Source organism: Mangifera indica, chromosome 10 (genome assembly GCF_011075055.1).
Source record: "Mangifera indica cultivar Alphonso chromosome 10, CATAS_Mindica_2.1, whole genome shotgun sequence".
NCBI classification, from domain to species: Eukaryota; Viridiplantae; Streptophyta; class Magnoliopsida; order Sapindales; family Anacardiaceae; genus Mangifera; species Mangifera indica.
The window spans coordinates 11,674,713-11,689,019 of record NC_058146.1 but is presented as its reverse complement, the minus strand read 5'-3'; the positions used below and the strand labels follow the sequence as shown (position 1 = coordinate 11,689,019).

Sequence of the window (14,307 nt, the reverse complement as noted above, 5' to 3'; positions counted from 1 at the left end):
ACAATTGAAGATATTTTCGTTTAAAGTTGTTTGATAAATATATTTAACTATATTTTATATTATTTATATAATTCTAATTTAGTAAGATGTAAATAGAAAAGGAATATATTCTTCTAGAGCGTTACCGTTGATCGGCGTGTAAGAGAATGCCGAATCACTGTCCTACCACCTTTCAAAGAATTTTACTGTATAACAACTCCTTATTTTATATATTTTACAACTGTCTTATAACTTTATTCATTTTAAAACTCAATGGAGCAATAATTGAAAATTATTGACTAATGGGAGAAGTTAGGACTAAGAATAAAGCAAAGTTGGTAATTAAAAGCTTCCAAAGCAGCCCGTCCACGTTTCTCTGTCACAACAAAGACGCCTCCAAATCCGCATACAAAGCAACCTAGAACAATCAAAACAAGCCATCCAACGGATTTGATCGTTCTTCACAAATCCCTTCTCTTCTCACTAAAAAAATCCCAGAAAAAGATTCCATTCTTTCCCAATTCCTTTATTATTCCTTTATCTGGGTCCATGGCGGAATCAGATAATGACCTTGCAATATCAAGTAAACGCTTTGATCGATCCTTTACCTTGCAACCCACCGTTGATTCTAACTCTAATCTCAATTATGCATCTCTTAATCGAGCTCTTTCCATCAACAAGTTGTACAACTCTATAGGATCTGTTTTCTCAGCTGGCAATTCTATCAAAGGTAAGGTCAAGCAACTCTGCAGTTTATTTGACTCTAAGAAACCCCAAAAACTTACAAATTTGATCGAAGCTGAAACTAAAAATATTAAATCTTTAAAACAAACGAAATCACTGTGTTATAATGATGAATCTTTTATTAGATTACCGGGTACCCAAGATCGAATTGTTGTTTATTTGACGAGTTTGAGAGGAATTAGAAGAACTTATGAGGATTGTTACGCGGTTAGGACTATATTTAGAGGGTTTAGTGTTTGGGTTGATGAGAGAGATGTTTCTATGGATTCGGCCTATAAGAAGGAGTTACAGAGTGTATTTGGAGGGAAGAAAGTGGGCTTGCCACAGGTTTTTATAAGGGGAAAGTATATTGGTGGAGCTGATGTCTTAAAGAGTATGTTTGAAACTGGTGAATTGGCTAGGGTTCTTGAAGGGTTTCCGAGACAACAACCGGCACTTGTTTGTGGGAGTTGTGGGGATGTGAGGTTTGTGCCTTGTGGGAATTGCAATGGGAGTAGAAAGGTGTTTGATGAAGAGGAAGAGGTTCTTAAACGGTGTTTGGTATGTAATGAAAATGGCTTGATTAGGTGCCCTATTTGCTGCTTATGAGAGTTGTCATTGCCATCACCATTGCACTTTACTGCTTGCTTGCATTTAGCTCTCTTGGTATAAATATGGATCCAAATGGTTCTTTGGATTCATCATGGGTGTTCTCTTTTGTGTTCACCTGTTTGGGAACGTTTGGTAATGTTTACTGTCTTGCAGATCAGCACCGTGAAAATAATGCTACTATTGCACTTAAAATTACTGGGGAGAGTATTTTTCTCCTGTATGGGATGTAAATATTTTAGTGTTCTGTTACTGTAATGGTGTTGCAAATATAGCAAAAGATGTACTGTAATCAAACGGGTTTGTTTTTGTGCCCGAGGCTCTCTTGGTATAAAAGTTGAAGCTCATCAGAATCTTATTTAGGGTTTGAGCTTAAACTTTTATTGGATACATTGCTTCTCTTTTGCATATACGGCCATATTGTAAATTAAGCATCTTAAAACTATTATGTTTGCTTTTATAGCCAAAGATTGAAAAGATGGATGCTTTGCTATGATTTAATATATCATTTTCAGTAGAGCTTTTCCTGGGGCAATGTCTTGAATTTGAGGAACATAAACTGAATTCAATGTCATTTTGTTCAGGTTTGCTCTTCATAGTTAGATTTGATTCATGATGACTCTTTGCTCTTAAAGGCAGCCATAGATTTTTTTTAGCAAAAATGAAGAATTTTATATTTCCTTGGAGCAATGTATCTGAATGATATTAGATTGCTCATTATCTCTTTCCTGCTCTTTGCTTTGTTAAAATACATTATTATTACTACTTTTCATAGATAAAAGATTAAATTTACTTTTCTAGTGTTGGTTTGTCAAAACATAGAAAAAATAAAATAAGGACACAATTGCATTTTAACAACCTTTTATAGGTGTTGAATGTTGCCTTTTAATTACCCTTCAAGTTTTGAATGTACAAGTTTGAAATATTTTCTGTGTTTTCCCCTAGGTTGAGATATTTGATGGTCAATAGTGTCAACACACAATAAGACCATGTGCTTTATAATGTGTATTCATTTTGATACCAATTCTGATGATTTTAAATTAAATATAAAATAACATTAAATCACATATTGACATATAATCTATGGTATCATATACACGCATACATGGTATTTAATTTGTTTAAGTTCCCATACATAGTACTCAACCAGTATAAGTGCACACAGCAACAATCTTTTGGATTTAAAAAAATAAAAAAACTATAGAAAATGTTATAAATTTTGAAGTTGACTGGTGGCTTTTGGTGTTTTGAGGGGTGGGGGATTGTGGTGTGAAGGAAGAAAAAGGAGGTGGGAAACTAGGCTGTGGGCTTGTGGGCCCTGAACTTGTGGTCTGGCCATGCCCCTTTATTTGTAAGGAAGAGGCAGGACCGGTAACCGCCCGTAAGTCCTAGAGCCCGTTACTCATTTTTATAATTTTTAACCTCGTTTTTAATATACTTTTTACATTTACCCCTTTCACAAGTTACGGATAAACCTCTTACGTGTTGGGATTGAGGTAATCAATTATCGTGATAATATATTTTTTATTATTATTGTTACTTTATTTGATTTGTGAATTAATAAAAATTTTTAATAATTTTATATTATTAATGATAATATAATAAGTAATATATAAGATAATTTGATTTTCTTTTCATCATAAATATTAAAAGATTATTAAAATAATTTTAATTTTGTTAGTATTTATCGTTAGTCGTTAGCCATTAAATTTTGAGGATAAAAGTTCCCCCAATTTTCAATTAAAATAAAAAATAATATGAAAAAATAATTTTTAAAACAATATACATTGACAAAAAAGTGTCAACTAAAAAATAATTTAATTAATTTATTTAATAATTTGATAATATGAAAAAGAAGTTCTAATATATTATTAACATAGAAAATATTTTATAAAAAACACGAAACAAATATTTTTAATATAAGACAAATTAGTTTAATTAAAAATAATACTAATTTAAATTTAATAATTATTTAAGGGTAATTAAGTAAAATAATATATTAGTATTTTTTATTAATTCTAACAAAATACAATAATTATTTATGTGCCAATTTTGCCAAATATAGTAATAAATTTATACTTAATAATCCTTCAGTAATATATTTTTGTGGTATTTTTTTCTTACACTTATCTTTAAAAGGTCTTATGCTCAAGGTAATCAAATGTGATTCTTGGTAATCTCTTTTTTATTATAACATTCATTTTTTCTTGTCAATGGTAATCTTTTATTGCTAAGGAGCGTTTAATTTGGTTAATATTTTACTATAGGATTGAATCCTACACACACAACTTTAGAAAAAAATGTCTTACTCTAAATTAGAAAACATGTAAATTCACACAACTAATTTATCTCATTCTTAAAACTGGTTATGCTTTCATACTTTACTTATTCATGCCTAAGCCCTCAAAATGCCTCTTACATGGTTTGTGTCACGCCTTTATGTCATTTTAACTTAAGTTGTCATTTCACATATCTTATGTCTTTTATGTTTATATCTAATTGTTGGGGTAGGTGTTCTAGAGCCAATTGAGTTAGCATTTGTAATTATAATTTTATATTTATTAAATAATAAAAGATTAATTGTTATTCAATTAATATGTCTCATTTTATATGATTATATGAATAACATGTCTTTATAATAATAGAATGTGATGAGGGGATCAGATGATTAATCGTAAGAACCCTATGGACACATTAAATGGTCATTCTATAAATGTTTATAATTTTGACATTATAATGAATAAGAGCACATATAATGATGATGAAATTATCATAGTGTTAAATTACCCCACCAAAAGGTGGTGACAATTCCCACGTGTTGAAACAATTCGTAGTCAGTTTGGTGTAACACATGGGTACACACTATAAACGTGTTTATCGGACTGACCCCATTAAAAGATATTCATATGGATGGTTGTTTCAATGTATATGAAATAAATCTTCTAAACATCATGAGTGCATATGATCCTACGACTTGAGATTCCCAGACCATCTCATGTAAGGATCGGTATGGTTTGTCACTATCCAATACACCGTCATAATTGGGGTATTATAAAGGTATTATACGACCATATCATGAGATACATAGAGACTATATTGATCAATAAAAGATTTGTCACTTTTGAGCACAAAACAAGATATCTCATGTGAGAATACTAAATGACATTCATGACTACTTGAATTTATGCCATAGTGGGATAAGGTCATAGTCTAATTTGTCAAAGTCATTAATATGTATCAATTCGTATTGAGGAACTATTGACATAGACATATTTCTATATCTCAGCCTTAAGAGATATTGGTTGATGAAATAATTGAATTACACGTAACTGTGATATTGTAAAAGTTAAAGAGATATCTATTGACATTTTGTTGTCCAGGTGGCCATGATGCTTTACTAGAGATCAATCTTAGCCTGTGTTTGAATTTGATCTGAATTCAGACACTACCAATTTGATAGAGAGTTTATAGGTCACACATATATAGAGGTTGAATCGAACCTAGAGACAAGGATCGTTTGATGACAATCCTAGCGTTTATAGAAAGAGAGAACTCTATCGACCATGCTTGACCAAAATCCTTTAGTGTGCATGGTGCTACATGGCACCATGCAAGATGACAACTTAGCACAGCTAGACAAGAGATTGTCCTACTGTTCAAGGCATGATTCATGTCAGGTAGTGTACTTTAGTATCCACTTGGGCATGGTTTAAAGTCTGTCGGGTGGCACACCCATGTATATGTGTTAATGGTGTCTAGTATGAGTTAAACTCTTATTGCACTCGGACACCTGCACAAAAATATAAATAATAATCATGAGTTAAAATAATAGAAACAATACAAAACACTACTCAAAATATAACTTTTTCACAGAAAACCCTAGTTGTCTAGGTTTTTTCTAAAATTCTCTCTTCCTATGAACACAACCATCCAACACAAAGAAGCCCTAGTAGTTTTATTCTTAGATAGCCTCTCATGTTCATGCTCCATGTGGATACTAGGACATTGTCTCACGAGGGTTGGATAATGTTTATTTCTTTGTCATGCCGAAATTTAGATGAGCCATCAATGCAGGTATAAACCGTAAAAAACCCTATGGATGTTTTGCATGTTCATGTTAAATATGTTTTAAAACGAGTATCCTGGTTGGAGTTGTTAGAATATGCCCTAAAAACCAATCACTTTGTTGGTTTTAAGGGTTGTAGATCTTACATATACATTATTAATAAAAGAAGAGTTTTGTCATACTTCACATGTTTTCTGTGTCACTTTTATATCTATGTTGTAGTTGTATATTGCATCCATATTAGCTACATGCATATGACATGTGAAAGGTCCCGATGAGTTTTAATAAACGTCATCAAATTGTTCTCTACATAAGCAATCTGTTTGGGCAATAGTATTGCATAGTGGGTGTGTGTTATATCATCACAGTATATCAGTAAATGATATTAGACATGATGGATATACACATGGGTAAACAATAGAACCGTTTGATGGTTAGAATACTGATAAAAGGCTATTATATTATATTGTTTATCGAACATGACTGTTGATCGATGATCACATGGGTATTAATATGTAGTCAATGATATATCGTAAATCATACTAGTGTATAGATCCTTTGACTTGAGATATCACAGTTGTGCTTCATTCCAAAATGTATGATTCATACGGTGTATACCATGAGGCTAATCATGTCTCGTTCAAAAGCTGTTTTGATTATATGTTGCTTGAGTGAGAGGATAAGTAATGATCATACAGGGATCCGTCAGCTCAACTGCTCCTAACTTTCCATACGAATATTGAGAAACGTGAAAATCTAAGACATTGGCCAATGTAGATAAAAGACCATATGAAGAGAGTTTTGATGTGGCACGTTATGATGTATTACTTGATATTCGAAAGATTAAATATTGGATTTTGACATTCCATGAATCCAAGTTTAATCGGGATGTAATGACGGAGGGATTGGACTACATAGTAAATGTGAGTAAAAACGGTTCATTTGACATGATGTGAAGCTTGTACTTCATTGTGATGTAGGGGTCATGGGACATTGCTAGATGACACCACATGATCAGTGGGAGCTTCATTTTGTAGTGAAAAATGAATTATATCAGTTAACAACAGTTTTAGGTTATATAATGATATAATGAAATGTATCATCCGATATGAGGCCCACAACTACGTCACTATAAACCTTGAAGGTCATACCCATATTTCAAGGAAGAAAATGGTGTTATGAAACTAAAAATATTTATCCATAGTTTGCTAGCACTTTTCGAGGATAAAAATTGTGTTTTTCAAATAAGATTCGAAAAAGGGGCAAAATTGACATTTTGCACCTTTTAAATTGTTTAGAAAGTTGCATGAATAATTTTAGACACAAATTATTCAACATGTGTCAAATTATGACTGATTCTTAATTATCAACCAATAAGAATTAGACACATGATTTAACTTGATAAATATCAAGTTTTAATGTAATAAATGTGAGAAAAAATGGAGAAAAATATTTTTCTTCTTCTTCCTCTTTTACCGGGAAAACTTCCATTTTTCTTCCATTTCTCTTCCTTGAAGGGTGCAAGTCAAGAGATTACTTGTTTTAGTGATTCAAGCTTTCTAACTTCAAATTAAATTACAAGGTATAAGGTAGTTTACATGTTTCTATGCTTTATTTCTTGAAACAATATGTAAATTTTATATTACTATTGTTACATATGATGTGAACATGATCTAAAAATTCTAATTTTCTTGCCAAAATCCTTCAAATGGTATTAGAGCAAGAGTTTGATCCTTTAATGACAAGAACATACCATAATTTTAGGTGTTTGGAAATGTTAGTGATCAAAACCTAAGATATAAGTTTTGTTATGTGTGATTGGTTCAAACCAAGTGTACATATGTTATTAGGAATGTCTTAATAGCATTTGAAAAGCTTTAAATTGTTGAAATTATGTTGGATAACTTTTGACAAAAAAAAAAACCCTAATTTTAGAAATTTGGGTGATTTTTAAATTAATGGTTTAATCATGATTTATACATGATTATCATGATATATACATGAATTTTAATCTTGACTTTACATAGGAATGTGTTTTTAAGAAACTTAGTTTGTGTGACTTGGTGAAGGGCATGAACAAGTTGATATGATTTCCATGTGTTTGGTTGATGGAAATAACATTCAATGTTGATTGAATTATTATTAATTCATTAAACTGGTGCTTGACTTGGTTTGATTGAGAATTGAATTCTTGATAGCTTGGATTGGATAAATTACTTTATGAGTAACCATATTCATGCTTGAATAATTATTACATGGTGAGATGGATTATGTTTGAGTAATGAATGATTCATATATGTCATGATTTGGTGAAATGCATGACACTTGTGAATTTGGCTCATATTAGGCATGTGTTATGTATTTATTTTACAACTTGTCTTTCTAAAAGCTATTCATGTTTAAGTATAAGTTGAAACATGTTTAGTGAGATTTTGGTGAACTTGGTATGTGTTTTGAAAACATCAAGAGTTAGGATTTCATAGTTGGTTTCAAGAAAAATGCAATATAAAATTTTGGTTTAATTACTTTGTATGCTTGTTATGGTTTGATCTTGTAGACACCAAACATTGGATGTGTTTGTGTTTTAGCAAACTTGAATAAAGAGCATGAAGTATGGTAAATTATTTGTTAAGTTTACCAAATTACAAATTTAATTTCTATGTTTGAATGTTTGACTATGGTGTTACAAATATCAATATGATGCCCAAAATGTCATGTTATTATAGGTATATGTGATAGTATTAATGTGTGACATGTGTGTGCTATATATGAGACATTATGACATTATGACATGGTAAACATCATGCATCTAAATGTTTAACATTATGTATTCTAGATTGAAATGGACTTAACATATTAGATATGTTTGTTGTCTTAGATACATAAATAAAAACTCAAGTTTGCTAGTCTAGGATTAAATTATAAGATATTAGATGTCTTATATGCAGGATCAACCTAATGTACATTTTAGATATATGATATGCTAAGTTGTATGAAAATATGACTTCTTCTGATTATTGAATAATATAGTTGATATGTGTTCAATAACATGCCTAAGTTTTATGTTTTATGTTATCATGTAATTTATTTATGACATATAACATATAGTTTTGTGTTTTAGAGAACTAAAACTTTTAGGCATGAAATATTTTTACAATACCATTTAGGATATTAGAAAAGTTTTCAATAACATAAACTGTAAGAATATGGTTTAGTAACATGTCTTGGATGACAAATACGTATCCAAAGATACATACTAAACTACTCTAAATATAAACTAAACCTAATTAATAATAATAAAATTTTTCCCAAATTTTCAATATCAAATTCAAGTCTTCCATTGTAGGTTGATTAGGGTTATGTCATAAGGCTGGAAATCCTAGATTTCTATTATGTGACTGATAGTATGTTATATGGCGTAAAATTAGTCGATTGGTGTCTAGAGTACTATTTCTGTCATTCTCTAGATTCTATTATGTGCGAGAGTGATGGGGTATTATATCTAAAAAACATGATAGGTTGAATTTGACTAGTTTAAAGTGCTTAGATCTATTATGTGCGGTGCTTAAAGCTAGAGGCTCACATGAATCATAGCTTGCATTTAGAATGTAAAAGGAAATGGATTCCTACTTATTGAGCTTGACGAACTTAGATCTATTATGTGTGGTTTGTCAAGTTTGATAAGAACTTGATTCCCCACTAGAAAGTGATCCAATGAACTTTCCGTATCTTTAGCCGGGGAAGTATAAGATTTGAATAAAATAGTGGGAGCTAATAAGATTAAGTTTATTGATAATTTCTAATGAATTTGTTATTTCTTGCAGTATTCTCTCTTGTGATCTAGAATCTCAAAATGTCAATGACAAACAATATACTCCTGAAATTGATGGACACGCATGTGCTTATTGGTCCCAATTTTAAGGATTGGTTGAGGAATCTGACCATTGTTCTCAATCTTGAAAAGTTAGCTTATGTCTTGGAGGCACCTTTACCAGTAGCAGTGGACTTTGATGCCCCTGAGGAAGAGCAAAGGGCTTATGCTGAATGGGTAGATGCTGACTTACAAGTTCATAGTTATATGCTGACATCAATGAACTATAAACTTCAAACTCAGTTTGAGAACGTGAAGAGTGCGTATGAAATTATCACTACTTTAGGACAATTATATAGTGAAAATGCTCGAGTGAAGGAATATAATTTGATGATTTCATTATTCAGATGAGGCTTTAGGAGGGTATTTCCCCAAATGATCATGTTATTAAAATAATTAACAACACTAGGGAGTTACAAATTATGGGCACAAATTTGCCGGATAATATTCAAGTGAATTTGATTCTCCATTCACTCTCTCTAACTTTTAAGCCGTTTATTACAAATTATAATCTTAATAAGATTGAGCGCACTCTCCCTGAGCTTCTCAATGATATTCAAGAATTTTACAATAATGAGAAGAAAGGGAAAACACCAGCTGAGTTGCTAGCTACCTTTGCCACAAGAAGCAAAAAGAGGCAAGCTCAAAAGCCTTAGAGGAGAAGTTCACAGATGGGATCTGGTGGACCAAAAATACAAAGAAAGGGTTTTAAGAAAACCACTATCAGGCCTTCTAGGATGAAGGGTTCTGGCATCGAGGCATCACATTCTCAGCCTCCACGACCATCTATTCCACAGAAAGAAAAGAAGTAAGAGAAGAGCAATTGTTTTTATTGCAACCAAAAGGGGCATTGAAAGAGGAACTGCCCTCTATACCTTGATTATTTGAGAAAAAGTAAAACAGGTACATATAAGTGTTATGTAATTGAATTTGAATTAAATGTTAATTCAAACATTGATTCTTGGATATTAAATTCTGCTTCAACTTCACATGTTTATGCTTGTTTACAACATCTGTAGAATAGTTCTACCTTGAGACATGATGAGATCACACCGAGACTGACCGATGGGATATGAGTTTCTGTAGAGGCTGTAGATGTATGTAGTGTACAGTTACCTACTAAGCACGTAATAACTTTGTATTTTGCTAATGCCACCAGGAATATCATCTCTATTTCAGTTTTGTGTAAAAATGGTTATCAGTTTGCATTTACTGAAAATGAATGTCTAATTTATTTTGGGAATAGATTAGTAGGAAATACTATCAATACAAATGGTTTGTATGTGGTAGAACTTGATTTACATAGCACCATGTATTTCAAATCATCTAAAAGAACTAGAGGACATATAAATCCAATAGTTTTATGGCATCATAGATTTGGTCATATTAAAGATGATCGGATTCGACAATTAGGAGAAAATGGACTTTTAGGTTCATTGGGTTTAGAACCCTATCTTGTGAATTTTGTCTTCGAGAAAAAATGATCAAGCTTTTGTTTAAGAATAAAAGGGAACGAGACAAAAATATATTAGAGTTGATACACATTGATATGTGTGGCCCCTTTAATGAAATGGCCCGAGGAGATTTTTAATACTTTATTACCTTTATCGATGATTATTCTCGATATGGGTATTTGTATTTAATAAAATACAAATCTAAAGCTTTTGAAAAGTTCAGAGAGTTCTAAAAGGAAGTAGAAAACCAGCCTGGAAAGAATATTAAAGCTTCACGTTCAGATCGTGGAGGTGAATACTTGAGTATAGAATTCTAAGAGTTCCTAAGAGACAAAGGAATATTATCTCTGTTGACTTCGTCATTCACACCACAACATAATGGCGTGTCTGAATGGACAAATCGTACTTTGTTAAATATGATATGATCTATGATGAGTTTTATTAATTTACCAGTTTATTTATAAGGATATGCTCTTCAGACAGCACTACATGTGCTAAATAAAGCACCATCAAAGTCCATTCGAAAGACACCATATGAATTATGGTATGGCAGACTTCCAAGTGTAAACTACCTGAAAATCTATGGATGTCCAACATTTGTTGAAGTGGTTAGAACTGATAAACTGGAGTCCTGAGCAAAAAAGGTCAGTTTATCAGGTATCCAAAAGAAATTTTAGGATATTATTTCTACTTTTACTTTGATCAAAGAATTATGGTCAGTAGAAATGCACATTTTCTTGAGAAAGAGTTCTTAGAGGAAGGTGGTGTAAGAAGGAAAATTTTGCTCGAAGAAGAGTCTAGAGAGCTAGTAACCGAGCCTATTCAGGTAAATCCTCCAAGTATACAATCACTTATACCAACTACAACGACTCAAATAAGAAAGTCTGCTAGAGTGTCTCAACCTCCTAAGAGATATGGATTTCTGACAGAAGGAGATTTTGAATCTCTTCTAATAGGAGAAACTGAGCATCTAGAGGATCCAAAAACTTACCAAGAGGCAATATTGGATATTGACTCCGACAGATGGCTAGAGGCAATGAATTCAGAAATTGAATCTATGAATGTCAATCAAGTATGGATACTTGTTGATCCACCTGATGGAATAGTTTTGATTGGATGTAAATGGATCTTCAAGAGGAAAATTGGCAAGGATGGAAAAGTTAAAACTTATAAAGCTCGATTGGTAGCTAAAGGTTATACTAAAAAGCAAGGGTTGGATTATGAGGAGACTTTTTCACCAATCGCGATACTTAAATCCATTAGAATTCTACTAACTATCGCAGTACACTATGATTATGAGATATGACAGATGGATGTTAAAACTGTTTTTCTCAATGGGTATATTAAGGAAAATATCTATATGGAGCAGCCAATCAGTTTTGTATCCTTTACCGAAAGGCATAAAGTGTGCAAACTATATCGTTCTATATATGGATTGAAACAAGCTTTAAGAAACTGGAATATCCGATTTGATGAAACGATCTGAGTATTCGGTTTTATTAAAAATCTGGATAAGCCATGTGTTTATAAATTGGATAGGGATGAAATTGTCGTTTTCCTAGTCTTGTATGTAAATGACATATTATTAATTGGAAATGACATTGGCACTATGACTGAGGTTAAGTTATGGCTAGCAAAATCTTTCTCCATGAAGGATCTAAGAGAAGCAACTTATATTCTAGGTATTCGCATCTATAGAGATAGAGCAAAAGGATTAATAGGTTTATCTCAAAAGTTGTACATAGAGAAAGTGTTGAAATGCTTTCATATGCAAGACTCTAGGAAAGGTCTTCTACCGTTTCCTCATAAAACACATCTATCAAAAGATATGTGTCTAAAGACTGATGAGGAACGATAGCGAATATGTGAGGTGTCATATGTTTCGGCAGTAGGTAGTCTTATGTATGTCATGTTATGTACACGACTAGACATTGCTTTTGTAGTTAGTGCAATAAGCAAATATTAGTCAAATCCTAAAGAAAGACACTGGACAGCAGTAAAAGCCATCCTGAAGTATTTAAGAAGGACCAAAGAGTTGATATTGGGTTATAGGGGTTCAGAATTAATGCTCAAAGGATACTCAAATTCTAATTTTCAGTCAGATGTAGACGATAGAAAGTCTATGTCTACATTTATTTTTGTTTGTAATTGAGGCGTAGTCAGTTGGAAAAGTGCCAAACAGTTGATTACTGCAAACTCTACTATAGAAGCTAAGTATATTGTCACTTCAGAAGCTACGAAAAAGGCCATTTGGATGCATAAAGTTACCACAGAGTTGGGCGTGGTTCCTTAGATGAGTTAACCAGTAATTATATTATGTGACAATACTAGTGTCATTGTACAGGCAAAAGAACTAAGAGTGCATCAAAAGTCAAAGCATGTTCAATGAAAATATCACATCTTGAAAGAATTCGTTAGAGTTGGAGATATTGTCATTCAGAAGATTGCTTCGGCAGACAATCTTGTAGATCCACTAACTAAAGCATTGACGCAAAGATTGTTGGACCAATATCTAGAAAGGATGGACATTAGGTACTACAGCGATTGGCTTTAGTGTAAGTGGGAGTTCTTGTTAGAATATGCCCTAAAAACCAATCGCTTTATTGGTTTTAAGAGTTGTATATCCTGCATATACATTATTAATAAAAGAAAAGTTTTGTCATACTTCACATGTTTTCTATGTCACTTTTATATCTATGTTGTAGTTGTATATTACATCCATATTAGCTACATGAATATGACATGTGAAAGGTCCCGATGAGTTTTAATAAACGTCATCAAATCATTCCCTGCATAGACAATCTATTTAGGCAATAGTATTGCATAGTGGGTGTGTGTTATATTATCACAGTATATTAGTGGATGATATTAGATATGGTGGATATACACATGGGTAAACAATATAACTGTTTGATGGTTAGAATACTGATCAAAGGTTATTATATTATATTATTTATGGAACATGATCGTTGAACGATGATCACATGGGTATTAATATGTAGTCAATGATACATCGTAAATCATACTAGTGCATAGATCTTTTGACTTAAGATATCACAGTTTTGCTTCATTCCGGAACGTATGGTTCATACGGTGTATACCACGAGGCTAATCATGTCTCGTTCAGAAGCCGCTTTGATCATATGTTACTTAAGTGAAAGGACAAGTGATGATCATATAGGGATCCGTCTGCTCGACTACTTCTGAGTTTTCATACGAATATCGAGAAACATGAAAATCTAAGACACTGGCCAGTGTAGATAAAAGACCACATGAAGAGAGTTTTGATGTGGCACATTATGATATATTACTTGATATTCGAAAGATTAAATATTGGATTTTGACATTCCATGAATCCAAGTTTAATCGGGATGTAATGACGGAAGGATTGGACTACATGGTAAGTGTGAGTAAGAAAAGTTCATTTGACATTATGTGAAGCTTGTACTTCATTATGATATAGGGGTCATGGGACATTGCTAAATGACACCACATGATTAGTAGGAGTTTTGTTTTGTAGCAGAAAATGAAGTATATCAGTTAACGATAGTTTTAGGTTATATAGTGATATAATGAAACGTATCGTCTGATATAGGGTCCACAGC

At 32.2% G+C, this 14,307-nt stretch overlaps 1 protein-coding gene across 1 annotated transcript; it reads left to right on the top strand.

Annotated features, from left to right (window-relative positions):
* Positions 1-318: 318 nt before the first annotated feature.
* On the top strand, positions 319-1,814 carry LOC123227032 (uncharacterized protein At5g39865-like). Its single transcript, XM_044651645.1, has one exon. The coding sequence runs from the start codon at positions 529-531 to the stop codon at positions 1,309-1,311; it is 783 nt and encodes a 260-aa protein (XP_044507580.1). The 5' UTR covers positions 319-528; the 3' UTR covers positions 1,312-1,814.
* The last annotated feature ends 12,493 nt before the right edge of the window (positions 1,815-14,307 follow it).

Bases quoted from the DNA above. Each gene is read 5' to 3' on its own strand.
- LOC123227032 (XM_044651645.1), top strand. From the start codon at position 529: ATGGCGGAATCAGATAATGACCTTGCAATATCAAGTAAACGCTTTGAT.